This window comes from Panthera tigris, chromosome F3 (genome assembly GCF_018350195.1).
Source record: "Panthera tigris isolate Pti1 chromosome F3, P.tigris_Pti1_mat1.1, whole genome shotgun sequence".
NCBI classification, from domain to species: domain Eukaryota; kingdom Metazoa; phylum Chordata; class Mammalia; order Carnivora; family Felidae; genus Panthera; species Panthera tigris.
The window spans coordinates 66,144,062-66,171,627 of NC_056678.1; the positions used below are offsets into that span (position 1 = coordinate 66,144,062).

The 27,566-nt window shown below is 48.3% G+C and overlaps 2 protein-coding genes across 2 annotated transcripts; both read right to left on the reverse strand.

Moving 5' to 3' along the window:
- Window positions 1-9,447: 9,447 nt before the first annotated feature.
- LOC102972283 (T-cell surface glycoprotein CD1b-like) lies at window positions 9,448-12,939 on the reverse strand. The gene is made up of 6 exons (XM_007084268.3): window positions 12,818-12,939; window positions 12,303-12,569; window positions 11,487-11,765; window positions 11,002-11,280; window positions 10,667-10,760; window positions 9,448-9,741 (listed from the first exon to the last, which is right to left on the reverse strand). Exons 1-6 carry the CDS (start codon window positions 12,876-12,878, stop codon window positions 9,723-9,725), a joined length of 999 nt encoding a protein of 332 aa, XP_007084330.1. The 5' UTR covers window positions 12,879-12,939; the 3' UTR covers window positions 9,448-9,722.
- A 9,340-nt stretch (window positions 12,940-22,279) lies between these two features.
- On the reverse strand, window positions 22,280-25,031 carry LOC102972571 (T-cell surface glycoprotein CD1c). The gene is made up of 6 exons (XM_007084269.2): window positions 24,924-25,031; window positions 24,253-24,519; window positions 23,353-23,631; window positions 22,867-23,145; window positions 22,432-22,522; window positions 22,280-22,301 (listed from the first exon to the last, which is right to left on the reverse strand). Exons 1-6 carry the CDS (start codon window positions 24,982-24,984, stop codon window positions 22,280-22,282), a joined length of 999 nt encoding a protein of 332 aa, XP_007084331.1. The 5' UTR covers window positions 24,985-25,031.
- Window positions 25,032-27,566: the final 2,535 nt, after the last annotated feature.

Sequence of the window (27,566 nt, forward strand, 5' to 3'; positions counted from 1 at the left end):
AATGAGTGTTATTATCTGTGTCTTAGAAGATCTTTTAAGTCTCGGGGCGCCTGGGTGGCTCAATCGGTCAAGCGGCCGACTTTGGCTCAGGTCAAGATCTCACACTTCCTGGGTTCGAGCCCCGCATCGAGCTCTATGCTGACAGCTCGGAGCCTGGAGCCCGCTTCAGATTCTGTGTCTCGCCCTCTCTGCCACTCCCCTGCTCATTCTCTACACCCCCCCTCTGGAGCCCACTTCAGATTCTGTGTCTCCCCCTCTCTCTGCCACTCCCCTGCTCACTCTCTCTCCCTCTCTCTCTCTCTCTCTCTCTTTCTCTCAAAAGTAAACATTAAAAAAAAAATTAAAAATAAAAAAAGAGCAGGAAAGCAAGTTATCACCTCCTTGTCCTGGTAGAGTTTAGTGTGAATAAAAAGACTCATACAAATAAATCTACTTCTGAGAGATTAGAATGACATGCCAACTACCCGTGTTATGAGTAACTGTACTAATTTGAGGGATTTTAGGATCACTTACAAAGTAAAATGAAGCAAAAATAAGTTAGAGATAAAGCAATTGCAATATCCCACTGGAACTCACAGTTATGATGAGGGAGCATAAGGCAAGCTGAGGGCCAAGCACAAGCTAGCCGCACCCCCCCACCCCCAGGAGGGATTTGTGACATTCCTCAGGCTCTCCCAGCTGCCCAAGAACAAAGGAAAGGGGGGAAAATGGTTAGCTGACAGAGGTCACAGTCATGGGGGACAGGAGTCTCCAACAGTTCACAAATATCTTAGTAAATTACAAGAAAAAGGCGATCGTATCAATAGCCAAATCTCCAAGAACTTATAGACTCAGTTCCCTGGAGCCCCAACATCACCCTCCCCTCCATAGTGTTGTGGGGAACAAAGGCAAGAAGGAAATGGCAGGCGAAATTAAATTTCTTTAGGACCTGCAGCCCATTGACAAATGAGGCAAATACAGAGTATAACATTTCTCCAGGAACCCCCTCTGGTCTTAATGTTAATGCCTCACTAGAGGGAAACCAACCTTAGCTTGACCACAGCAAGGCCCCGGGCATCGTAAGAGTCCTCTTTAGCAGATGAAGGTCCTTCTGGAGGCCTCCCTTTGGCCTTTCTTTCCCCCAACTCCATAGTAGGTAACTACTCACTCCTCACAACCCCAGTGCAGCCCTTCCCGCCCAGGGGTCCTGTCCCCATACTTTAATAAAATCACCTTTTTTGCACCACGGACATCTCAGGAATTCTTTGTCGGCCCTCAGCTCGGGGCCCCACCACCACTCCAGAACCTCATCAATTACATGGGTGAAAATAACCACAAACCAGTCTGCAATTTGAGGGTTACCAAATCCACAAGTCACAGCAATGGACCGAGCATAGCAGAAGTAAATTCCTGATAGCAATCCAACAACAGTTAACAAAACGATCAAGGAGATTTCCTCTAAACTGAAATCATGCAGGAGATAAGTTCCGCAGGAAAAATATCTAACATTAATTTTATTTGGGGGCTACATAAAATGGTATAATTATTTCCTCCTCGCTTGACAAAATTTCCTTAGTGTGTAACCACAGTTTTTGACTAAAAACACTTACTGTTTGTGGCCAGGTCCCTTTTAAGAAGAAATTTCCCCTCCTACACTTCTGTCTGTCCCTCAAACTCCCAGATCCCTTTTGTTAACCTTCTTGCCCAAACTGAAACATTCCCTTGAAGCCATAAGATGTGGCTCTAGACAAATTAATCTTCCTAAGTAAGAAATTGGTTGGAGGGCAGCAGCGGGAATCACCTAGAACTGATTTAAAATAGTATTTGGGAATACATTTGTGGAAATGTTAAATCTACTCTGGAAACTCTGCCAACATCTGATGACCTTCCTGTTTTTCCTGCAAAGAAGTCTGATTTACAACTTCAGTGATTTTGGAATCAGCAATGCAAACTTAAGAAAACGTTGACAGAAAGTATAAAATAACATCAATTCTTACTGATGTCTGTCGCCACCCACAGTTTTGTGTAACAAAATCTCATCTTTCCATCCTGAGGGGCTGCCTTTCCGTCCCAGCTACAAGAGGAAGGTGGACCAGGGTGCAGACTGCCCTAGATGGTCACTTAGCTAAGCCTTTCCTGAGCCTTCTTTACCTATAAGGTATCAGCAAACGCTTAATCTTCTAGCTGCCCACACAGCCAGCTCCTTCCGATGGCTAATTTCCAGGAGGTTTATAGCTTACAGCTCTTTTCCTCCCTAATCTAATTCTAAAGCCCAGGGGCATTTTCTCTCTGAGTCTGCTTCTTTTTCAAAGAGAGTCCCCTAGATAGCAATTCCATTCACATGAACTGAGGAAGCCGACATTGTCTCAGGTAACCGCAGTTAAAAGGACACGAAAAGGACCCTGGCCGTATTCATCCACATGGCTCAGATCCCTGCCCTTACCTCTTGGTGCTGTGCCTTCAGGTCTCCCAAAAGCACGGTGGTGATTTTCTGTGAGCTCACCAATGTGTCCGTGTAGCCCCCACATTTTGAAAACCTGGGCGCAAGCTCCTCAGCCCCGTCACGTGCCAAGACAGTGGTGGCCGTTGACACGAACTGGGCTCACATGCTCCAAAGGGCAGTACACCGTGAGGCCCCCCAAGTGCTCACTTCAAATGGAAATCTGTCTTTCAGTTGCATTCTACTGATGCATCTTAAGAAGTCTTAGGTTACGCCAAGCACATCTTACAGCAGTGGTCTCTAATAGAACTACCTTCACAATGGCCGTGTTCTGCTCTGTGCTATCTAGGACGCCACGTTATCCGATTTCACTCTGGAAAGTGCAGCTTTAGGGTCTAAAGTACAAAGTAAGACTTTGCAGGTTTTATCCACATCGCTATGGCTTTCAGTGATTCCAAGGTGTCCAGCTCACAGAACAACCAGACCTTCCCCTCACATCTGAATCCCGAATCCTGCCACCGTTCAGCCCAAACTGGAGCCCCCTGAAGACAGGCACGGGAACTGATGACGGACCATAAGGCAGGCTGAAGGCAAAGCACGAGCTAGCACACCCTCCCCGTCAGGTGGGATACACATGACATTCCTCGGGCACTCCCAGCTGCCCAAGAACAAAGGAGAGCAAAGAAAACAAATGGTTAACTGACAGAGATCACAGTCATGCAGGAGACTCCATCAGTTTGCAAATGTCTCGGTAAATGACAAGAAAAAGGCAATCTTATCAATAGCCTAATCTCCTGGAACTTATAGACTCGGTTTCCTAGAGCCCCAACATCACCCTCCCCTCCACAGTGATGTGGGAACAAAGGCTAGAAGGAAATGGCAGGTGAAGTTAAATTTCCTTCTGACCTGCAGCCCATTGACAAATACTTGTGGCAAAGGCAGAGCCTAACATTTCTCCAGGAAGCCCTTATTGTCGTAATGTTAATGCCTTCCTAGAGGGAAAACAACCTTAGCCTGATAATAGCAAGGCCCCTGGCATCCTATGAGTCCTCTTTAGCAGAAGAAAGTCCTTCTGGAGGCTTCCCTTTGACCTCTCCCTCCCCCAGCTCCACAGTATATAACCAGTCACTCTTACAACCCCAGTGCAGCTCTTTCTGCCCAAGGGTCCTGTCCCTGTACTTTAATAAAATCACCCTTCTGCTCCAAAGACGTCTTCAAGAATTCTTTCTTGGCTGTTGGCTGCAGACACCCCCCCCCACATCACCCCCAAACTTAACCAATAACCACAGTGCTTCATTTAAGGAGTCTGGAGGATTCATCACCACAACATCCTATATTCCTCCATCCCCACCACCAAGGTCATGATATCTCATACTCTATAGCTAACGGTGACTGTTTCTTCACCCCCTGCACAGTTAGTCAAGTAGAGTAGAAGACAGAGTGACCATTGCATAAAGCTGGTTTTTCGTGACCCTGCTTTCGTTCCTGCTTCTCTGACCATCTCCAGCCAGGACAACCGATACTTCTCAGTAGGCTCGTGAACACTTCCAATGACAAAATTTCATTCATTTATTTATTCTTATTTTTTTTTTATTTTTATTGTTTTAATGCTATTTTATTTTACATTTATTTATTTTTTTGAAAGACATAGAGAGACAGAGCACAAGTTGGGGAGGGGCAGAGAGAGAGGGAGACACAATCCGAAGCAGGCTCCAGGCCCCCGAGCCATCAGCACAGAGCCCGACGCGGGGCTCAAACTCACAAACCATGAGATCACGACCTGAGCCAAAGTCGGACGCTTAACCGACTGAGCCACCCAGGCGCCCCTGTTTTAGTGGGGTTTTTTTTAATGTTTTTTCACTTTTGAGAGCAAGAGAGAGCAGGGGAGGGGTAGAGAGAGAGGGCGACAGAGGATCCGCAGTGGGCTCTGCACCGAGAGCCCTATGCGGGGCTCAAAGTCACAATCCACAAGATCGTGATCTGAGCTGAAGTTAGATGCTTGACCAGTTGAGCCACCCAGGTGCCCCTATTTATTTATATTTTAGATAGAAAGAGAAAGAGAGCATGTTAGTGGGGGGCAAGGACAGAGAGAGATAATCTTAGGTTTCACACTCAGCACAAAGCCTGATGCAGGGCTTGATCTCACGACTGTGAGAGCATGACATAAACCAAAATCAAGAGTTGGACACTCAACTGACTGAGCCACTCGGGCACCCCTCCAATGACAAAATACTTGAATAACAGGTTTAATACTGAATTTCAACTTGTGTGGTTTTTGTTCCAATTAATTCAATGTGTTGTCCATCTATTTCTAATTTGAATTTTTCTTTTTACTGGTCATGCTTTAGGAAATTTTTTTTTCAGTTGTTCTTAGTTTTTATAACCCAGAGTATATACCCTCTCCAAGCAAGTGCTATTTCATGAGACACACTTACACTTGTGTAAGACATCTTATCAGTGAATATACTTTAGGAACTGAACTCTGGATTTCTCAGGGCTTTCTTAAGACTGTACTAGAACTTTCTTTAATGTTTTATTTCAGAATAATTTCAGATTTAATGAAAAGGTGTAAAGATCATATGGAGTGTCCCTATATATCTTTTACTTGTTTTCCTCTAAAATGAGCATCTTATGTAACTGTGGTAAATTTGCCTAAACTAAGAAATTAACCTAATTAATTTCCCAATTAATAAAGGACAGATTTACTCATATTTCACCAAGTTTCCCACTAATTTCTATTTTCCGTTCAAAGTTTCAATCCAGGGAGCCACACTGCATTCAATGTCACATCTCCTTAGTCTTCTCAGACTGGTCTTGTTTTCACGACTTTGATGATTTTGAAAAGTACTGGTCAGATTTTGTAGAATTTCCCTCACTTTGGGAATATTGGATGTTTTTCTCGTGACCAGTTTGGGTTTGTGGGTTTGAAGGAAGACTACCACAGAGGCGGCATGCCCTTGTCTTCACGTGATCTTAGAGGAATGTGCTATCAACATGACTTGTGACTGGTAATGTTCACGTTGATCACTTGACTAAGGTCATCTGCCGGGTTTTTCCACTGTAAAGTTACTCTTTTACCTGTCCACACTCTGTCCATTGGAAGTGAGTCCAGCCCACGTTCCAGGGCAGGGAATCAAGCCCCACCTTCTGGAAAGGAAATATCTACATAGATAATTTGGAATTCTTCTGGAAGGAAGATGCATCCCTTTTCTCCCATTTAAAATTTTATTCATAACTTGTTATGTTTCTGGGCCTTGTGCATATTTATTTTGCACTTTGGGTTTCACCAGGAATTTTTCAATGTTTATTTGTTTATTTTTAGAGACAGAGCCTGAGTGGGGATGGGCAGAGAGAGAGAGAGAAAGACAATCCCAAACAGACTCCATGCTGCCAGTGCAGAGTCCAAAGTAGGGCTCAAATTCATGAACCATGAGATCATGGCCTGAGCTGAAACCAAGAGTTGGATGCTTGACTGACTGAGCCACCCAGACACCCTGGGTTTCACTAGGATTTTTAAGACCTACTATCACCTCTTCTCCTACCCATGTCAGTGACCACTCTTGTCTCTGTTATCCATTTCCATACTTTTCCTTGTAAACCACATTCCCAAACTGAGAGTGATTAAAGCTCTAGAACCATCTTTATCCTTATTCCAATCCTACATTAAACATGTTGTAAGTTCATCTTTTCCCCAAGAGTCATTAAAAAAAAGAATTGAAATAAGAGAATTATTAGGCCATCTTGCTCTGTGTGGATGTAACGTGAACAAATTGCACAATTCCGTGAATTACAGCATCCACACGTGAAATGAGAACAATTACATTACTGCCCTCATAGGGCTATTGTAAGGATTAAATGAGGAGTGTGGGGGGCAAAAAGCACACATGAAACAATAAAAATTATCAGGACCATCTTGATCATGATCATGATCATCACCATCACCACCGTCACCATCATCACCATCATCATCATCGTCATCACCATCACCATTATCATCATCATCATCACCATCATCACCACCATCATCACGATCACCATCATCATCACCATCATCATCATCATCACCATCATTATCATCATGATCACCATCATCATCACCACCATCGCCATCATCACCATCATCATCATCATCACCATCGCCATCATCACCATCATCATCATCACCATCGCCATCACCATCACCACCATCACCATCACTGTCACCACACCATCATCATCATCACCATCATCATCATCACCACCATCGCCATCATCACCATCACCATCACCATCACTGTCACAATCACCATCACTGTCACTGTCACCATCACCATCATCATCGCCATCACCATCACAATCATCATCAACGATGATCTCTGCAGCTTGAGAAAACAATAATGTCTCCCCCAAATGTGTTCATGTCATGAATCAGTCAGTTTCCATTTGCCTCCCTGATTACTAAATCTTTATTCTTTCAAGGTCAATCCTAACCAATTTTATTGACTTCTAGAATAACACTGGCAATGATGAGTTATATTGTTTGGGGAAAATTACCCTGCTCATAAGAACAGCTCATAAGACAGATTTTGAAAAATATAATCTATTTAAAGACATCTGAGAACTCTCAAGACAGTGAGGCATGGAAAGACTATGATCCATGAAAGGAAAGAAGTCCTGGGAGGTAAACCCAGCATTCGGGACCATTGTCTTCTCCTACAGGTGTCATACCCAGAGGGAGGTCAATCTGCAGGCACAGCTGATCTGGTCTTTGGCCCTGTTTTCATTGCTCAGTTTTATTTGTGGACTTCAACCCTGGGCCAGCCTAACTTTGGGAAGAAAACTCCATTGCAACCTTGAGCTTTGCAGGCAACGTACCATCCAGACAAAGAGAGAGCCCCTCTTCACTCAACCACCAAACAGAAACTCAGGCTTCAGTTGGATTGGATGAAATTAGGTCACATACACACTATGAACCAATTATTCTAACTAAGCAGGGGGATGAAATTGTATTCATTATCTTAGACCTCGGTTCTCATCTATAGTCAGTTTTGCCCCATAGGAGTCATTTGGCAATGTCTGAAGATGCATTTGGTCATTAAAACTGGGGATTTTTTACTGGCATCTACCCAGTAGAGGCCAGAGATGGTAGTAAAAGTCCCACCGTACACAGGACAACCCTCCATAACAAAGAATTATCTGGCCCAAAATGTCAATAGTGCAAAGGTTGAGAAACCTTTAGAGAAGGATTTTTCAAACTTAAATATATACACCAGAATAACCAGAAAGGCTTGTTGAAAATACAGATAATCTGGTTCCCATTCCTGGCTTTGCTGATTCAATAGATTTAGGGTGGGTCTGAGAACCTCTTTTGCCTAACAAGCTTATAGGCACTATTCCTGCTGCTGATTCACAGTCCACACCAAAAACACATGCATTAGGGCCCTGGGTGATAGCTGAAGGTGCCTCTGCTCTAAGGTGAGGTAAGGTTTAATGCATTCTGGAGAAGTAACCAGTTGTGCTAAAGGAGAGGAGAGAAAGCTATATACCTCAGCCATTTCCTATCCTTGCTCAATCCTAAAGTTCGTATTGTCCTAACATTTCCATATGGGAGAATTGCTTCCAGTACCTTCCACTTTGCCAAGGTCTCTGCTTGCTCTGACCTCCCCTCCCAAAGTCCTAAAAAAAAAAAAAAAAAAAAAAATATATATATATATATATATATATATATATATATATATCTCCTTGGGGCACCTGGGTGGCCCAACCTGTTGAGCATCTGACTCTTGATTTTAGCTCAGGTCATGATTTTGCAGTTCATGAGATCGAGCCTCATGTGGGGCTCTGCACTGACAGCTCAGAGCCTGCTTGAAATTCTCTCTCTCTCCCTCTCCACCCACCCCACTCACGCCCTCTATCTCAAAATAAATCAATAAATAAACATTTTTTTTTAAATATCCTCGGGGCACCTGGGTGGCTCAGTCAGTTGAGTGTCTGACTTCAGCTCAGGTCACACTCTCACAGTTCATGCATTGGAGCCCTGCATCTGGCTTGTGCTTTGACTCCTCTGTCCCTCTATCTCTGCCCCTTCCCTGCTCATGCTCTCTCTCTCTCTCTCTCTCTCTCAAGAAAAAATAAACATTTAAAAAATAAATAAACATGATAAAATAAAAATATCCTCAAAATCTCCCCCTCCTCCTCCTGCTGTTTTAATCAAAATGAGTTTAATCTTTTTCTTAATGGAGTTTCTTGAAAACTATGGAATAAGCAAAAGAATGAATCAGTATAAAAGTAAATAGAAATATGACTAAATTGCGACAGCGCAGGTATTTTTAAAAAGCCCTCTTGATCGTTTTGCATGAATATTTAACAGCCCCTCTGTGCTATTACCCTCCCCCCATCCTGCCTAATCATTCTCACTGGAAAATCGAGGAGCAGGATCCTGTCCAGATGAAGCTTTGCCAGTGGGCTATAGTCACAGCAAGGGAGCAAGGGGTTTTCTCTAGAAGGCTTCGGCGCAGATGAGAGGATTGCTCAGTGAGAAATATCTTAGAAAGAGGGAAATCTAGAATATTAACTAAGGGGTTGGGGACAAGCATGGGGAAAAGACCATCAACGTGGCAGTTATATCCACTTAGGCAATTCTTACTGAGCAAATGCATAGGCACAGAAGAGATCGTGCCAGAGATCCATCTGGAGAAAGCCCTTCTCCCAAAGAACTCACAAGTAAAGGGGGAAGAAAACCAAAAATAACTCAATGTTGTGGGTACAGAGTGAAGTAGGTCACTGCATGACACCGGACAAGGGAGGGTCATTTCCACTCCACCGCTAAGGAAAGCTTCCTAGAGGAAGAGACATCCCAGCTGGACCTCGAGGATTAGAAAGTCATCCAGGTGGAGACAGAGAAACCGTGTTAAACATGCTCAGCATCTCTGCAAATACGATGATCCCAGCATAATTGTAGTTAGCTTCCTTTGGCAAATGACATTTCAGCAGAAGCAGAAAAAAAGTTTTATAATAGGAAACCAAAGGGACGTCACCAGTAAGGGGTATACCACGTGTCATTTATTCTGAAACACATTCTTTCCCACGTCTCACACGTAGGAGATCAGGGTGAATCGTACTATTGACACCATCTCATAATAAATTTGTGGTTTTCTATTATTTGTCTGCCAGTTATGAATAGTGATTTATCTCGCATCGTACGGGAACTCTGGCGTGACCAACCAAGAGGATTATTTGATGAAATGTGACGCGATCGTCTCCCAGGCTGACAACTTGAGCTTCTGGGCTTCTGAGCGTTTATTCCAAATGGAATAGGAGTCCATTAGATACTCTGATACGACCTATGAAGAACACAACCAAAACTTAGCTCTACGTGAGAGGTACTCACACTCCCATGTTCATAGCCACATTGTTCACCAGTAGCCAGAACGTGACATCAACCCCCGTGTCTGTCGACAGATGAATGACAAACAGAATGTGTCCTGTTCGTGCCCCAGAACACCATTCCTCAGCCTTGAAGAGGAAGGAAATTCTGACGCGTGCAACCACACGCATGAACCGTGAGGGTGTTGTGTTGAGAGAAAGAAGCCGGTTACAAAAGAACAACGACTAATGACTTCACTTAGGTGAGGTCCCCAGAGTCACCAAATTCATAGAGACACAGCACAAAATGGTGTTTGCCCGGGCCTGGGGAGCAGGCGCTGAGAAGGGCTTGTTCATTGGGTAGAGGTTTCATTTTTCAAGGTGAAAAGAGCTCTAGAAATTGCTTGCACAAAAATGCGAGCACACTTCATACATTCTAAGCTGTGCATTTGAAGACCATGAAGAAGGCAGATTTTTTTAAAAATTTTTTTTCTTAATGTTTATTTATTTTTAAGAGAGAGAGAGAGAGAGAGAGAGTGCAAGTAGGGGAGGGGCAGAGAGAGAGGAAGACACAGAATCGGAAGCAGGCTCCAGGCTCCGAGCTGTCGGCACAGAGCCCTACGCGGGGCTCGAACCCAAGACCTGTGGGATCCTGACCTGAGCCGCAGTCGGACGCCAACTCACTGACCACACCCTCCCCCCCCCACACACCGGCGTCCAGAGAAGGCAGGTTTTGTGTCGTGCACATTTCACCACAACTTAAACAATGGATTTACATAAAGGAGATGGGACTGGGGAGAAAGGGGAGGGTCTGGTGGAAAAGAACTGAGGCTAATGTGTAAATCAATAAATTGGGAGGATGCACAGATGCACAGAAAAGAAAGACTAAAAGTAAACACTCACCGGCGCCTCAAAAACCACAATGTAGGAACTGTCAAAAGGATGAACAAGGGCACTATTATCGCCAAAGATATCAAGCCGATGGAGACGGGGTTTCCTGAAAATGGGGGAAGGACACAGGACGTCCCTTGAAAACCCATTCTCTGATTCTCCTGACCTTCCTTTGCCTACTTGATGGTCACGTGCTCCTGATGCTCAAGCCCTCCATGCCTCCCCCGCCGTGTCCCTCCTTCCCTCTCCCTCCTGGTCATGGATCAAGCCCCACCCCCGGCCAGTGCCTCCCTCTATGCCTGAGGACCCTCTTCTCCGGGCCCTGCGGGGCACCAGCCCTTTCTCACCCCAGTGGAGGACCATGTCCCGGCCTCCTAGACTGCTGTGTCTCACTCGGCAAGACAGGCCGGCCGCCTCCCCGGCCGCCACGTCCAGGGTCACCCGAAGATACCACGTCTCGTCAGCGTGGGGCAGGACGTCGCCGCGCCGGGTGCCCGGCTGCTCCTGCTCACCCCGCATCCACGTCACCCACACTGGCTTTGGGTAGAAGCCGGACACGTGGCACACAAGGAGCAGACGGCCAGGACCGGGACTGGGGCCACTGGACAGCCAGGCCTCGGGCTTCACTGGGGCAGGAAGGAACAGGGAGAGCAACGGATTATGACTCTAGTCTAGAGGGATTTGGAAACTCAAGTTTGGACGGTGGCCCTTTCTCCTCCTTTGGAAACCAAATAATTTATTAAGCCCTCTCTTGGGTACATCCTACTCCTGAACTTAAAGAAAGTGGTGGCAGGTGAAACAGAAAGGCCTCAGTGGGGGGGACAGGACTAACCTTGTCTCTGCAGTTCTGCCTTCCCCACATCAAGGACACCCAGGAGATACTGAGGGCAGGTTTCAAAGAGGAGCTTCCCCGCGATGTCCCGGATGCCCGCGTACTGATGGATGAGCGCGCAGATGCGCCGTGCCCGGCTTCCACCCTCCGGGGCGGGCACACAGGAGTAATTCTTGATGCTCAGAAAGTCCACTCCTCCTAACGCTCCCCGCAGGAAGCTCACCGTGCCCCCACCGGAATGCAGACTACAGCCTGCTATCCCCTGGATCTCAAAGGGATCTGGAGAGAAGGAAAACAGAGAAGAACCTGGGATTTGCGATTCGGGTGGGGCAAAAGGTGTGAGGCGTAAAAGGATGAGCCAGGGTCTCGGAGAGCTTAGGACCAGGGAGAGGCACACGTGTCACCAACGGCGGAGAGGCAGTTGTGATGGTGTGTGTGTGAACAGGGAAAGGGGGGCAGCTGGGCAGAGTGAACGGGAAGAGTGCCAGGGAGGAGGCAGGAGGCTCGAGGAGAGGGATTGCAGGTAGAGATGTCTCAAGCATCAGGGCAGGGAAGTGGGGCTTCTTGCTTGGGGTGTGAGAAACGCAAGTTATACCCAAGCCGACCAGGAGATGTTGCAAAGGGGACCTTCACCCATCAGCAGAGCGTGTGAACGCTCTGTGGGGTGTGGAATCTGAGGCTGTGGCTACTCCAGGCCAGCTTGTGGGTGCAGCTGGGCACCGAGGGAAGGAGGGGCAAGGTCAGAGGCAGTAGTGGCCTACAACAGGAGAGAGACAAGTCGTTGAGAACCTCCCTCGACGAGAGCCCCGGACTCACATTCCATCTGGAACTCATGGGCATGGTCCTGTACTTCCAGGATGAACCCGTTGAGGTAGACCTGGAACACCTCCTCCAGCCCGGTCACCTCCTCCTCACTGAAGTTGCCCTTGGACCAGGGCTTCAGGAAAACCGCCCTGCCCGCGTCGCTGTCCCAGCTTTGAAGCTGTAAGTCACCCAGCCATCCTGAGCCTTGGTTCTGCGCCCAGCTGCTGTTGGCAAAGGACGAGATCTGGATGACGTGGTAAGAGGTGGGCCCTTGAAAGGCTGTGGGTGACGGAAGGTTAAGAAAAGTGAGCAGAACGGCAGAAGCCGGGGACAACGAAAGAATGAAACTTGGAAAGATCCGGAGAAAAGGAACCCGGAGTCTGAGGAGCGACACAGAGCCCGAGACCTTTGCCCCCAAGGCCTTGGGCGCCCACCCCACCTCCGGATGGGGGGAGCAGTGGTGCTAGGATCACCCGACCCTCCGGGGCTTTATCCACAGCCCCTCCTGGTGCTGGCCAGTCGCCCACCTGCCTCGCCGCCGCCCCCCGGGCAGAGGACCACAAGCCACAGGAGCCACGGAAGCAGCATCTCCCCGGGGACCCAGCTGCTGCTCTTCTGGCTCTGGCTCAGCAGTTTCGCTCAGGGGTGACTTCCTCTGTCTCCCAGCTGGCAGATCTCTTCCTGGTCCAGGCTGCCCAGCAGAGAAGAGCCGCCCCTCCCGCAGCCCCGGGCCTCCCACTCACCGCTCGTTTTCACCCCAGCCGATCTGACTCTGACTTCTGGTTTCTTGTCTCCTTGGCCCCCGGGGGCCAGTTCCCTTTCTGCTTCCTACCTCGGAAGACCCCCACCCCCATGTGGTTCTGAAGGGCCGTTTCACCTCCCCACGCAGGTCCTTCCACAGCATTAAATAAGGGGGAAATGGTGGACAACTCCTCCGGCTCGCCTGGATCTAGAAGGATGCTTTGGGTTTAGCCACCCCGCTGGACCTTGCCCCGCCTCCCTGCCCTGCAATTCTGTCACTGCTCCCGGCGTCCTCAGTGGTTCCTGTGGCTCATCTCACCCCCCTTGTCTGGACCCTCTCACCCACATTCTCATTTCTGGGGTGCTGTATATATTGACAGTCATTTACAACAAGGCAAAGCATTGAAAACCCCACCCGGGCTGTAGTGCCACAAACCCAAATCCCAGAATCAAGTATGATAAATACTGCCGTTTAAGAATCCAAACAAATTCGTCTTATGCCACAGCCATTTTTCACAGGTAAAGATGACACTTTCTACTGGCATATGACCTTCTTTTCGGTGGCGCTCAGGCTTTGGAGTTTAGAGTAACAAATCTTCTGCGTGGAAACCAACCTGACAAGAAGTTATATTTAAAAAAAATTATTTAGTTAAAAAAATAGAGTAACAAAGCTTCTTCATGGAAACCAACTTGACAAGAAGTTATATTTTAAAAAAATTATTTAGTTAAAAAAATAGAGTAACAAAGCTTCTGCATGGAAACCAACTTGACAAGAAGTTATATCTAAAAAAAATTATTTAGTTAAAAAAATAGAGTAACAAAGCTTCTGCATGGAAACCAACTTGACAAGAAATTATATTTAAAAAAAATTATTTAGCGAAAAAAAATAGAGTAACAAATCTTCTTGAGCCCAGGAGAAACTGGGGAGTCTCCTGTGTGTAGCTTCAGTCTCAGAGACAGATTTTTGTAAGAGGGTCCCAGGCCAGAGAGCGTCCTTCTCCTCTCGCAGCATCTCACAGCCTCACTCTACCTTTCGGCATTTCCGACAGCAAATAAACGATTGCTAGGTGAGCAAGGAGCTTGTCACTTTTCACCAAAAGTTCCAAGATATGGGTCCTGAGTTGTCATCCCCTGTCTTCTCTACGAATGCCCTCGGCACATCGCAACAGTACATTGAGCATCCACGGAGGGAAATATATGGGCGCTAGTCAACATGTTGCCCGTTACGATAATTCTTGGATTTCCTCCAATCAGGAAAGCGTGACCCACTGGCATAGGTCCACGTATCATCTAGCAGAAACGGGGTGGTAGAAGATTCCAAGCACGAGGGGCTTTCGCTCACCGATCTTACGGCTGTCGATAAGCAAATCCAAGATGAGGACTGTCACCATCTCTACGCCTGGAAATCAGTGGCTCCCGCCACGAAGAGTGGCCTTTATCTGAGCCTGACCGCAAAGTCCGAATTGTGAAGTATGTAAGTCACCGTTTGGGTGACAGCCAGACGACAGCAGAGACTGGACACCTCCCGCCATTAACATGGTTGGTTTTTTATTTCTTTGTGAGCCTTGAGTTTGAGGGAGAACACCCAAGACTCCATCTGCGGGATGTGGTGTTGACTCGCTGACCGGCCCAAATGGTAAGAACTTAGTAGGTGCGTGAGCGCAGTGAGTAGATTAATTCTCCCACACAACAAACATCCCGCTGACAGCGATGTGGCAGCACCGAGGGCCGGTGGAGCTGGCCTCGGAGGGGACGCTGGCCGAGCAGTGTGGGCCGATCGGGATGCTGGCCCACGGCGTCCTGCGTGGACTCAAAGAGAGACTGGGAACGGCAGCCTCCGTTTCCGGGTCAGACACCTGACAGGTGCTCTCGTGCCCTCTCGTCCACCGTCACGGTCGCCGCCACCACCACCCCTGCTCGGATGCAAACCCGACCGAAGGCGCGACCGCACCCGCTGGGACGGGAGGTTGGCAGCCGTGAGGCGGCACCCTGCCACATCAATCCACCCTCCGGCCGTAAAGTCCCCTCTCCCAAATGTTCCGAGCCTCCAAGACAGAAGCCTGAGTGGACACAACTCTTCGGACACCCAGATGACTCCAACCAAGAGACTCAGAAGACAGGGTCCTGCCTTTCCTGGTAAAGAGGAGAGAGAGCAGGATTAACGGGTGAAAATGTCCCTGATTCCTCCAAGATCCCAACGACAAGAAATACAACAAAGATCCTCAAGTTCCACCCCAAAAGCAAAGAGCACAAACACCTCGGCGGCAAACGTGAGATGTCCGCAGACCCGGGGCCAGTCGGGGCCCCTCCACCTAAATGCAGGCGGCGGCCCAGCGAGCTGGCCTCCAGCAGCCGCCTGAGGCCCAGCGCCGTCCGCGTCCCGCAGCCCGAGCCGAGGTCACGGTGCCTGCGGGCCCGAAGCCGGGCAGAGGCAGCAGGCAAGTGAGCGGCCCGTAGCTGTATTGCTTTCTTTCAAACTTTGCGATTTTAACCGAGGGATAAAAGTTAGCAACAGATCCGAAAACGGCAGGCGTCTTGCCCTACTCGTTCATTTATCCGGCGAGCATTCACGGGGCACCTGCCGTTCGCACCTTTTTCAGCTCTGCGGTACCTGTTTAGCATCCAGACTCTCGTCCCCCAGCCCACCTTATCCCAAACTTGGAAGTGAGTTCACAGACTTCCTTTTAGCTCAGGAACCTTGGCTGGCCGAACTTTGCCCAGAACACACAGGTTCTTAAGGGCCACAAAGAACCTCAAATTTGAGCTGGAAGGGGCAATTTCCAGTGAAATGTACCTGCCTCCCCAGTACTGGGACACAGAGAGGTTGAAACTTCTTTTTTTTTTTTTAGCATTTTAATTTTTTTTTACTGTTTAGTTTTGAGAGAGAGAGAGAGAGAGAGAGAGAGCGATCAGGTAGGGGCAGAGAGGCAGGGAGACACAGAATCCGAAGCAGGCTCCAGGCTCCGAGCTTTCAGCACAGAGCCCGACGAGAGGGGCTCGAACCCACGGACAGTGAGATCGTGACCTGAGCCGAAGTCGGATGCTTAACTGACTGAGCCACCCACGTGTCCCTCTTGAGAGATTTAAACTTCTGAGACAGACTGATTGGAAAACCCGCTGCATTTTTGACTTAACTGGTCTTTGAATCCAAACTGTATGTTTTGGGGTTTCAATTTTTTTTTTTTACACACCTTTGTTCCTGTAGGTTTACTTTGCTTTTTGCTGTTGTCTATCTTTTATGAGTGCATATGTTGGGGTCCGTACAATCCTTCTATCTATAGAGCAGACGGAGGTCCCAGTAGGTCTGGATTTCAAATTCTAGTGTCAAATTCTAATTTACTGTTTTCCCACATCTACTGTTGAAAAGGAAACGTCTATTATTCTATTTGTTACTACCTTGTAGGCTTTTTTTTTTTTCTCCAAAGATTTTCCATCTTTCCTTCCATTCTTTTCCAATGGAACATCTCATACTTAGACTCCAAAATTTCGGATTATCTAATTGCGTATCTGTTTTGCTGTTGAGGTGAAACACCATATAAAACAGCCAGCTCAATGGAATTTAGTACATTACAATGTTGTGCAACCACCAGCTCGAACAACTTGCCCAAAATTTATATTACCCAAGGGACTATCCCATAGCCATTATGCGGTCACCTACCCCCACCCTTCCCCCAGGCCAATCCCCTATTAGCTCATAATCTTCTTTCGGTCTCTGTGGACTTACTGTTGTATTTCATATGAACAGAATTACGCAACCTGGTTTCTTTTCCCCCAAACATCGTGTTTTTGAGGCACATCCACGCTGTGTTATTTTTCATTCCTTTTTATGGCTGAATGATGTTCCATTCTGTGTATCTGCCACATTTTGTGCAGCCATTTACTCACCGATGGGTATTTGGGCAGTTTCTTCCTATTCACTCTTCATTATTGCGAATAGCGCTGCCATGAATTTTGCGTACATTTATCTGAACATCTGTCTTTAGGTTTTATGGGGATATACCTAGAAGTGGAAGGTCTGCGTCATATGGTTAATTCTACACTTAGCTTTTTGGGGAAATGCCAAACCATTTTCCACAGAGGCAGTGCCACTTTGCATTCCCACCGGCGATATGAGAGGGCTGAAATTTTACATAGATAGATACTCTACTAGAAGTAAAAACTAACGCATTTTTATTTTTAGTGTTCTTTAAAAATTTTTTAAGTGTTTATTTTAGAGAGAGAGAGAGGGAGGGAGGGAGCACAAGTGGGGGAGGAACAGAGAGAGAGGGAGACCCAGAATCCGAAGCAGGCTCCAAGCTCCGAGCCACCAGCACAGAGCCCGATGCGGGGCTCGAACCCACAAACCGTGAGATCGTGACTTGAGCCGAAGTCGGACGCTTGATGGACTGAGCCACCCAGGTGCCCCTGATTGTCAAATTTTATGCGACTTATTATCTCTAATCGCAAAGTGAGCTGGTCAGCACCCACAAAGAGCTCTCATGCCTTTGACATCTTCCGCCTTCTTTTTTGTTTGTTTGCTTTTGCTTCGTTTCTTTAGAATTTCTCAATCCTTCCAGGTTGTAATCTCCTAAAATTTTAATACCAATGTTTCCAAATGCCACACTTAAACTTTACATTTTAACCGTCCCTTCATACCATTATCTGTGGAACACAGCATCACCTGTCCCCAGCACCCCCACCCCTGGCCCTGAGGACGACTGTCCCCGCGTGGGGGCCGTGGGGCTGGACCGCCGCTCTCCCCATAAGCCGCTCACAGGGAGCACCCCTCACGTTCCCTGCTCCCGGCCTTCCTGCAAGAACACGCTTGACCAGCTGCCGCTCTCGCTCATAATCTTGAAAAATAATCTTGTTTGTGACTTCAGAGCCTGGATTCCTGTCGGCCACTAAAGCTTGAAGGGAGGGGTAGTTGGTGTTTCTCTCTTTCCCCAAGTGACTTTAACTGTCATTTTAACCCAGGGGATTAATAAAAGTCCTTCCAGCATTCCGTTCTAGGACCTTCGCCTTTCGCTGAAAGGGGGGCCTCCGCACACAGACTATATTTTTGCAAAGACCCTGGTTTGAGCCACTCCTTGCCTGATGGCAGTTGGGGACAGCAGCACATGCCTTATTTCTTTGAAGACATACCATTTGTGACACTCGCTTCCTGGCCTCTCCCCTACCATCTGCCCCCTCTGTGTCTGCCGTAACCCTCACGGTTCAGACCAAAATGTCTGTTCTGGGAGCCAATCACATGGCTACACGGGGGCCTCTTAAAATCGTCCTGTGGGCTCCGAGCCTCCGGGTATAAAGGACGCTGACAGTGACGTTCTTACAGCCTCCCCTCTGGATAACAACACAAGCTTTGCTGGTTATTCTCTCCCCTCTTGGTTCAGAAGGAAGAGGCAAAGCGGAGGCCCGAGAAGTTCGGCTTCGCTCACCGCATGCTCTGATTCTACGGGAGGTAGGGGGGCTCAGCCTGGAAGTGACAATGGAGCAGGGGCTGCCCTGACTTCACGCCCAGCTGTGCAGTTTGCCAGAACGGCTACTTGTAACGAATGATCTTCGCTAGGCCAACGGAAAGCTGTTTTCTGGTTGGCCATTTTCTTATGTCTCGACATTAAAAGATTGATACGTGAAAAAAAAAAAAAAGAATACCATAATGAGTTCACATTTGTATAAATTTCATTTCAATTCCAGAACCACAGAGTTTTATTCCTTTAACTCATAGCAACTTCTTCTCCCACGAGGAAAAACTGGCCGCCGATGAACCAACACAAATACGTCCTCACCCACCCCACTCTACGCTACATCCCATTAGACCACACACGCAAGATGGTCTTAGGACAATACCAACACCATCATGAACAATATGATTACCGGAAACAAGGTAAGAATTGTTTTCTGACCCTGGGGTAGATCCCCTGTAGATAAGTAAACTGTTATGCTTTAAAAAAAATTTTTTTTAATGTTTATTTATTTTTGAGAGAGACAGAGACAGAATGTGAGTGGGTTAGGGGCAGCGAGAGGGAGACACAGAAGCAGAAGCAGGCTCCAGGCTCTGGGCTGTCAGCACAGAGCCCGACGCGGGGCTAGAACTCATGAGCTGTGAGATCATGACCTGAGCCGAAGTCGGACACTCAACTGACTGAGCCACCCAGGTGCCCAAGTAAACTGTTATGCTTTAAAGGAGCTTGAAATGGTTCTAGACTTACGGCTTGTCACCATCTTGACAAGTGGTTATGAGTAGTGTTGCATTTTGCTTTCAATGGTTAGGAATGGAAACTTTTGCTTGTTTGATTTATAATATTACACAGGGAGCAAGGTGTTCAGAGGGAGCAGGGAGCAAGGTGTCCAGAGTGGCTGGGTAAGGGGCTCAGCACGTTCTTTCCCTAACTATCGGTGATAACAAGGGACATGATTTTCTAAATAAGCAATTTCAGAATTCTGGAAAATGACTGAAGGTATACAACAGATTGAGAAGTACTTACTCCAGAGCTACCTTACCCTCAGCAAGAACAACAGAGTGACTGACGCCAGGCTGCTCCCATCTCTCCCCTGGCTTGGTGATTCTGGAAGCCGAGGACCTACGGTTTTGCTGTCACCGGAAGGGTGTACCCAACCTGGAACTCTGCAGAGAGGCCTCATGCCCAGGGAGGTTGTAGGAAATAATAACAATGGGTGGCAAATATCAAAGGTCAACATGACTGCTGCCTAGGGCTGCAATACCCGTTAAGGCAAAGAATAGAGCGGCCAAAATTTAACAGATATCAGGGAAATGAGTCAGCCATGGTGGGGCCTGATGAGCTGCCATGTATTCCTAGAAGTGTGGAACGTTGCACACCTACTAAGGAGAGAGCAAAGCGGGCCACAGTCCTCCGCTTATCCCTGGCCAGACACGAAGCTTTGCACAGAAAAAGTAGAGGCCAGGGCAGATTTGCAAGCTGCTTGAATGGTAAATGTGTGTGCGCTCCAATCCATATGTGTCCCCTCGACAAAAGATGTAACCCTTACCAGTGCTGTTAACACACAAATTTCAACCAAAAGAATTTGAAGATGTAATCGGCTTTATGAAACGATTCATGAATCGCGCAGCATCCCATCTAGGAAGTCGAGATGGGAGTGACTTCCAGGGAGGCAGGAAGTAGGAAGAAGGAGAAGAGGGGAGGGAGGGAAAGAAGGAAAAGAGATCTTCTTGCGGTGACCACTTTGCAGTGTAGACAAAGACCCAAGGATTACATTTTACGCCTGAAACTAATATAACACCAGTTGTCAGCTCGATAAAAAAGCAAAGTGAGGAGGGCAGCCAGAATCCACAGAACTAGCCCAGGCAGGTAATGAAATAAACAAAACCACAATCAAAGAGCCTCGAATAACCATCAAAGAGTGGATGAATAAAAAAAAAAGATAGTATATTCATACCAGAGATCTATTGAGTAATAACAAGAAATATGGAATGACTTACAACCATATACTAGGTGGAAAAAAAAAAAGCCCAGATACAAAGAGTACATATAAGTGATTCCGTTTTTTCCTTTTTTTAATTTTTCTTTTTTCTTTTTTAATTTATTTTTGAGAGAGAGAGAGCTAGAGAGGAAGTAGGAGAGAGAGAGGGAGGGAGATAGAATCCCAAGCAGGCTCCACACTGTCAGCACGGAGCCCGATGCTGGGGCTCGAACTCACAAACCGTGAAATCATTACCTGAGCCAAAGTCAAGACTGAGCCATCCAGGTGCCCCTTTTCCTCTTTGTTTTAAGTTAAATTTAATTTACTTGATATACAGTGTCATCTTGGCTTCAGGAGTAGAACCCAGTGATTCATCTCTTACATAGGACACCCAGTGCTCATCCCCTAAAGTGCCCTCCTTAATGCCCATCACCCATTTAGCCCATTCCCCCCACCCACCACCCTACAAACCCTCAGTTTGTCCTCTGTATTTAAGAGTCTCTTATGGTTTATATAAGTGATTTTATGTTAATAAAATTACAGAAAAGACAAATCAAAGCTTAGCCATATCAGTAAGCATACCAGTATTTGCAAGGATTCCTGGTTGGCGGTAGGTTTAGCTGCCAGTGGGTATGGGGGTAACTAGGGTAATGGGATGTGCTGTATCTTGACGGTGGTCTTGCTTACATAAGTGTATATGTATGCCAAAACGAATAGAATTGTATACCTAAAATAGATGCATTTTATGGTATGTAAATTACACATTCATAAAGTTGATTCAAAATTTCTAAAATGAAACCGAAAAAATGTACCGAGTACAAAGGGCATCGACAGACTGAAGAAGGTGGGCATTGCATCTCTAGTCAAGTGGATACGGTCCCCACTGTTTCTTCCTCGACCAGTTCACGAGTGTGCCTGTCCCGTGTTTCACGGTTTGACAAGTGTTACTTGCATTAGTGAATGAGTCTTGAAGAAAACAAAGTCCAGACAAAGGTATCTGAGAGAGCGCCACCCTTGGGGGGGTTTGTCTTCCATATACATCCTGTGCCTTGATCCCACCCCAATCCCGGGGACCGGCTCTCTTGTTCCGTTTTGTTAACCATCCGCGACACGTCTGCCCCACCGCACACGTGGCCTGCTCACTCTTTCTCTCTTCGTGTTTGGAACGAGTTGGAAAGAGTAGCATCGTTGTATTTGGGGGGCGGGGGGAAAGCTTGGCAAGGAGCAACGCTGCATTTTTCCTTAAGAGTTTAGTGAAAAAATGAGGGCACTAAAGGGATATGGGATTTGGGGGCCACTTAAGAAACATTTAAAGAAAAAGGGAAACACCAATCCTTCAAAACCTATAACCACGTCAGGAGTAAACATATGAGGAGAGACTGTCAATAGAACAGTGAGTCCAGCTTGGATATGGTTTGTTTGGGTTTGATTTTCACTGAGCACGTCTTAGCCGCAGAAAACACATCTTCATCATGATCGCCGTCCTAGAGGAGTTTGCATATTGGAAGGGGAAGAACGACCTAGGGAGCCGCTGTGCAGGGAGAAATGAGATGCACACGGAACGGAGTTGAAGGGCTTCCCACCAATGGGTCAAGGAAGACTCTGGAGGCTGTGAACCACAATGGGCTTTGAAAGTTGCGGACTATGGAACGAATGGAGATTATAAGGGAGGCATTCCATAGAGGGTTACACAACTAGACCGGTTTGTGTGAACTGATGATCGTCAAGCAGAAACAGGAAAAACAAATTCAACGGAGGGTGGAAAGAAGGGTATCACTCTGATGTCCTAGGCTCCCGGGCCCTTGGGGAAGGCGTGGCGAGGAAGCTCACGGGATGTCTTGATAGGAGCTGTGGAAGACAGATGGCAGCCTCTGGGTGCATTGGAGGAGCGAGGAGTCAGGAGACAGAAGCTAAGACAGGTAAAGCTGGAATGTGAAAGAAGAAACTGGGGAGAGAGGAGGAAACCCAGAGAACTCACCAGCGCTTCTTAAACCACAATGCAGTGACTGTCAGAAGAATGAGGGGCACTATCGCAGCCAACAGGATCAAGTACATGGAAAGGTGGTGTCCTGTGGGTATTAGAGAGACACAACAGACGTCATTTTTGACCCACTGCCGGTTCGACTCTGTCCATGATTCCCCATCTCAACAGGTGCATCGGATATGAATGCCGTCTTCAAACAACCTTGTCACTCTGTTCTCACACCTGCCCAGAGGAGGGTGCCTCATCTCTTCCCCAAGCCTCTGGCATCCGAGCCCCCCTTGTGCTCCACCCTTACTTTCCTGAAATCACTTGTATTCATTCTTTCCTGATACTGCACTCCCCTCGTTCTGGCGCCATGAAACTTTCCTCTGCCCACCCCTCTAGGCTCAAGAGCCACCTTCTCACACCTACAGGCTCTACCTTACTCACCCCAGTAGAGGACCATGTCCCGGCCTCCTAGACTGCTGTGTCTCACCCGGCAAGACAGGCCCGCTGCCTCTTGTGCTACCACGTCCAGGGTCACCCGAAGATACCACGTCCCGTCAGCGTGGGGCAGGACGTCGCCTCGCCGGGTGCCCGGCTGCTCCTGCTCACCCCGCATCCACGTCACCCACACTGGCTTTGGGTAGAAGCCGGACACGTGGCACACCAGCAGCAGACGGCCAGGACCGGGACTGGGGCCACTGGACAACCAGGCCACTGGCCTCACTGCAGAGGGCATGAAAGGTATTCAGACGGAGACTCTAACACACAGCTCAAGGGGGTAACCGCATCAGTATGTACATATTATCCTGCTCTAGGAAACTTGTACCCAGAAAATCCTAACCTCCTTGAACTCGTCCTTGTCTTAACTTTGAAAGGGATGGTGGGAAGGGGCATGTATAGAAAAATCTTAGAGGCAGGGGCCGCCCAAACCTTGCTTCTGGAGATCCACCTTCCCTGCATCGAAGAGACCCAAGGCAAATCGGGGACAGGTGTTTGCGGTGAGGCTGTGCACCGTTTCCCTGATGGCTTCATACTGGTTCATGAGGTCACAGGCGCTCTGGGCTCTGCTATCACTCTCTAGAGATGGCACCCAGGACATGTTTTGGAAGCTCAGGAAATCTGATCCTTGATAAGCTGCCTGTAAGAAGCCTTTTGCAATGTCACTAGAATGTAGCTCACAGCCAGCTGCCACCTGTATTTCCATGGGATCTGGGAAGAAGGAGGAAGGAGAAAGACAGATTTGTGGGTGGGAAAATGAGACAAATGATATAAGGGCTTGATTGAAAAGTGGAGCCGGAAGGTTTTGTAGAGGTGTGGGCGTAAGCCAAAGATGTGTTTGATCAGGAAGAAGGAAGAGAATTCGGGGGATGGGGAAGGGGCCATAGGGATACATGCCAAGAATTAAGAATTTGATTTGAAGAAGTCAGGGAAATGATAGTAAAGTGGAGGTCAGAGTCCACGTGAAGGGTCTCCTGCAAGTAGAGGGCACATGACATGGGTCGTAATGGTTGCTGGGCTGTAGCATAAACCTTGGAAGCGCCTGAATGGAGGAAGAGATCACAGTTTAAGGGAGTCAGGCGCAGAGGGGCACGACTATGTGTCTCTGTGTTTTAGGCTGCAGAACGGAGACCACTGAGGAAAGCTAAAAATGAGCAAGAAAAAAGGAGTCAGAAGAAGAAAGAGTCTAGGAAGTCTTGAGGAGCCCAAATCCGGAAGGACCCCCGAGTTGATTCATGAAGATGTTTATCCTGGGACAGGAACAACAGGCAATGGTCTTGAAGGGTGTGCGCATGCTTCCTGGAAATCGAAGCACCTTCTGAGGGAACTTACATGTTAAGTGCAATTGATCGGCATACTCTTCAGTCTCCCGAGTTAATCCGATGAAGTAGACGCGGAACAGAAGCTCCAGGTCGATCAATTCCTCGTTGCTGAAGTTGCCTTTAGACCACGAGCGCAGGAAAATTATCGTTTCGGACTTGCTGTCCCAGCCGTGAGTCTGCATGTCACCCAGCCAGCCTGAGCCCTGATGCTGTGCCCAGGATTGGTTGGCAAAGGAGAAGATATGGGCGACATGGAACGAGAGGGGTTCCTGGGCTGCTGTGGGTAGTAGAGCATCAGGTTGTTTAAGAGAAAAAAAGAAGCAAGCAGGAAAGAGAAGTTGGGAAGTGAAGCAGTAGTGAAGGAGGAGAGGAGAGACAGAGAGGGCAGGGGGAGAGGGAGAGGAGGAGCGAGAGGAGGGGGTAGAAGGAGGGAGAAAGAGGGAAAGAAGGAGAGGGAAAGAGGGAGAGAAGGGGAGAGAGGGGCAAGCCACAACGAGGTTAATGATGACATTTCCCTGACTCGGGGCCCCACGCTCGCCACCTGTCAAGGAGCGGACCTAACCCGGGCCGGGACCTCTCAGGGTGCGGACGCTCCAGCCACCTGAGAATCCCGATCGTCTTGGGAGAGGCCGCCGGGCTCTGCCCGGAGCTGGGGACCGGGCGGGCGGCAGAGGCTCTTACCTCGTGCACCGTGACCTCCCAGGAGAAGGGCAGCCAGCAGGGTGACCTGTAGAGACACCATGTCACCTGGAGAGGTTTCCCCACTCCCCTCTGTTTTCAGCCAACCTGCCTGGCACTGTCTCTGCTCTGACTTCCTTCTTCCACCGACAAGCCGTCCTCCCCCCCAACCGCTGATTGAAATAAAAAAGCTCTGCTGCTCCCTCTCCAGCCTCCAGCCTCCTACGCGGGCTCTCATTTCCCCTCCAGCTCCCTCCAAGACTGTCCCCCTGCCTGGCTTCCAGCTCCTCTCCTTGTCTCCACCCCCCCACCACGCCCGCTTCCCTCTGCCAGGATCCTGTAGGGAGTTATGTGTGACACCGGAGCGTCACCGCGCCTCCCTGGGACTCACGTCTCATCGCTACAGCAAAACACAGAAACCGCACCATTTGGCTGCGTCCTGCTTGTTCTAACAGATCAGGGGTCCAGCTCTGCCTCTGTCCCATCCAGCCCCCTCTCTGGATGGTCCATCCCTCTCCTCCCCTTTCCAGAATCTTCAGAGTCCGCTCTTTCCCGCCTCACCCCGTATCCCCCCACCTTTCTCCTCCCCTGATTCTTGCAGGCACCTTTGTAAGTTGCAGGATTTGTGTTCTCAGGTCTGCGCCACCTCCCCAGGCACCTTGATAAGCCATCGCCGGCTCCCCCTTCCCCCGAGAGAGGAAAGTGCAGCCACCCCAGAGTGCACAGGACCATGAAAAGTGTAAAGAATTTGCCCGCCTATTGAATCTAACTCATACATCCATTCACCAAAAAGTCACTCAACACATGCTTGATTCCAAGCATCTTAACGGAGTCGTGAACGGATAGAGCCTGACAATGCGTTCAGCCAATGCAGAAGTGTATTTTCAGCCAAGAATTGAATTCGGGGACACGTTTGTCAGCATTGATAACAAGGCTGGAAATCACACTCGGTGAGCTCTTTCTTTCTTTCTTTTTAAAGTTTATTTATTTGTTTTGAGAGAAACAGAGACAGCGTGAGTGGGGGGAGAGGCAGAGAGAGAGAGGAAGAGAGAGAGAATCCCAAGCAGGCTCCCCACTGTCAGCACAGAGCCTGACTTGGGGGCTCGAACCCGCGAGGCCATGAGATCATGACCTGAGCTGAAACCAAGAGCCGGACGCCTAACCGACTGAGCCACGCAAGAGCCCCTCAGTGAGCTCTTTCTATTACGGCCACAGATACGTGGCGATTTCCACGTGCCACAAACTTCCAAGAGCCACCGTCCACAATTTCAGCCCCAGCCAGATCTCGCTCACGTCCCAGATCCTGTCATCGTCCAAATCTTCTTATTAATGGCAAACTCTGGTTTTAGGAGGCCACAGTCCACACAATGCTGTGTGGTTATTACGTTTTTTCCCACGGGCTCGTAGGAAAACTACAGCTCCCTGCTTCCTCGCCTTGGGGCTGGGGCCGCTGAGCTCTGGGCATGGAATGTGTTGTGCTTCAGACGTGGCCTCTGACCACCTTCCCTGCAGGATTCTGAGAACCGCTGCCTCCAATAGGAGTTTCCGAGGCAGAGGCCACGGGCCATTGGCTGGCATCAGAAATCAACCGTGTTGTACTTGGTCTCTAAGATTCTCAAGTTCACTTATTTTTTTTAAGTTTATTTCTTTTTTTTTTTTAATTTTTTTTAACGTTTATTTATTTTTGAGACAGAGAGAGACAGAGCATGAACAGGGGAGGGTCAGAGAGAGAGGGAGACACAGAATCTGAAACAGGCTCCAGGCTCTGAGTTGTCAGCACAGAGCCCGACGCGGGGCTCGAACTCACGGACAGCGAGATTATGACCTGAGCCAAAGTCGGCTGCTTAACCGACTGAGCCACCCAGGCGCCCCTAGTTTATTTCTTTGAGAGGGAGAGAGAGACAGATGGCAGGCAGGGCAGAGAAAGAGGGAGAGAGACAGGATCCCAAGCAGGCTCCGCACTGTCAGCACAGAGCTGGATACGGGGCTTGAACTCACGAGCTGTGAGATCATGACCTGAGCAGAAGCCCAGAGTCGGACGCTTAACCCGCTAAGCCACCCAGGCACCCCTCTCACGTTTACTTATCACTGGGACCCAACCTGGCCACAGCGGTTAGTATTATAGAACCTGTAACCCTGTAACTTGCCCCCCTCCCGAACTCAGAACAAAGTGAGGTAAAGACACAGAGCGTAAGATCTACGATCAAATCGTCCACATCACTTCTGATGAAGCTTCTAGAGAACTTCCCTTACGCGTGTAATCCAAGTACTCTTGGTGGCCTTGACCTCCAAATGAAGTGGTCTTACTGTTATAAACTGAGTACTTGTGTCCCCTCCCCCACCAAATTCATACGTGGGAGACCTACCCTCCCCCTCACCCCCTGCAGGGTGGTTCTATTAGAAGATAGGGCCTCCAGGAAGGCAGTCATTGTTACACAGGTGCTAACGGGGGGGCCTTACAAGGAGAAATGCCAGGGAATGAGCTCGCTCCCTCTCCCTCTGTCCTCACGCACCAAGGAAAGGTGATGTGAGGACACATCAAGAAGGCAGCCGTCCGCAAACCAAGAAAGAGAGACTCCACCAGAAACCAAACCCTTGCTCTTCCAGCCCCAAGAACTGGGAGAAAGTGACGGTGTGGGGGGTCAG

What these genes read in the sequence shown, in the direction of transcription:
- LOC102972283 (XM_007084268.3), bottom strand. Translation starts at nt 12,878, where the DNA reads ATGCTGCTTCCGTGGCTCCTGTGGCTTGTGGTCCTCTGCCCGGGGGGC. An exon ending in GGGGGGCGGCGGCGAGGCAG is followed by an intron (nt 12,570 to 12,817) that starts GTGGGCGACTGG and finishes CGTCACCCACAG; the next exon opens with CCTTTCAAGGGCCCACCTCT. An exon ending in CCATGAGTTCCAGATGGAAT is followed by an intron (nt 11,766 to 12,302) that starts GTGAGTCCGGGG and finishes CCTTCTCTCCAG; the next exon opens with ATCCCTTTGAGATCCAGGGG.
- LOC102972571 (XM_007084269.2), bottom strand. Translation starts at nt 24,984, where the DNA reads ATGGTGTCTCTACAGGTCACCCTGCTGGCTGCCCTTCTCCTGGGAGGT. An exon ending in GGTGGATCTCCAGAAGCAAG is followed by an intron (nt 23,146 to 23,352) that starts GTTTGGGCGGCC and finishes TGCCCTCTGCAG; the next exon opens with TGAGGCCAGTGGCCTGGTTG. An exon ending in GGACATGGTCCTCTACTGGG is followed by an intron (nt 22,523 to 22,866) that starts GTGAGTAAGGTA and finishes TAATACCCACAG; the next exon opens with GACACCACCTTTCCATGTAC.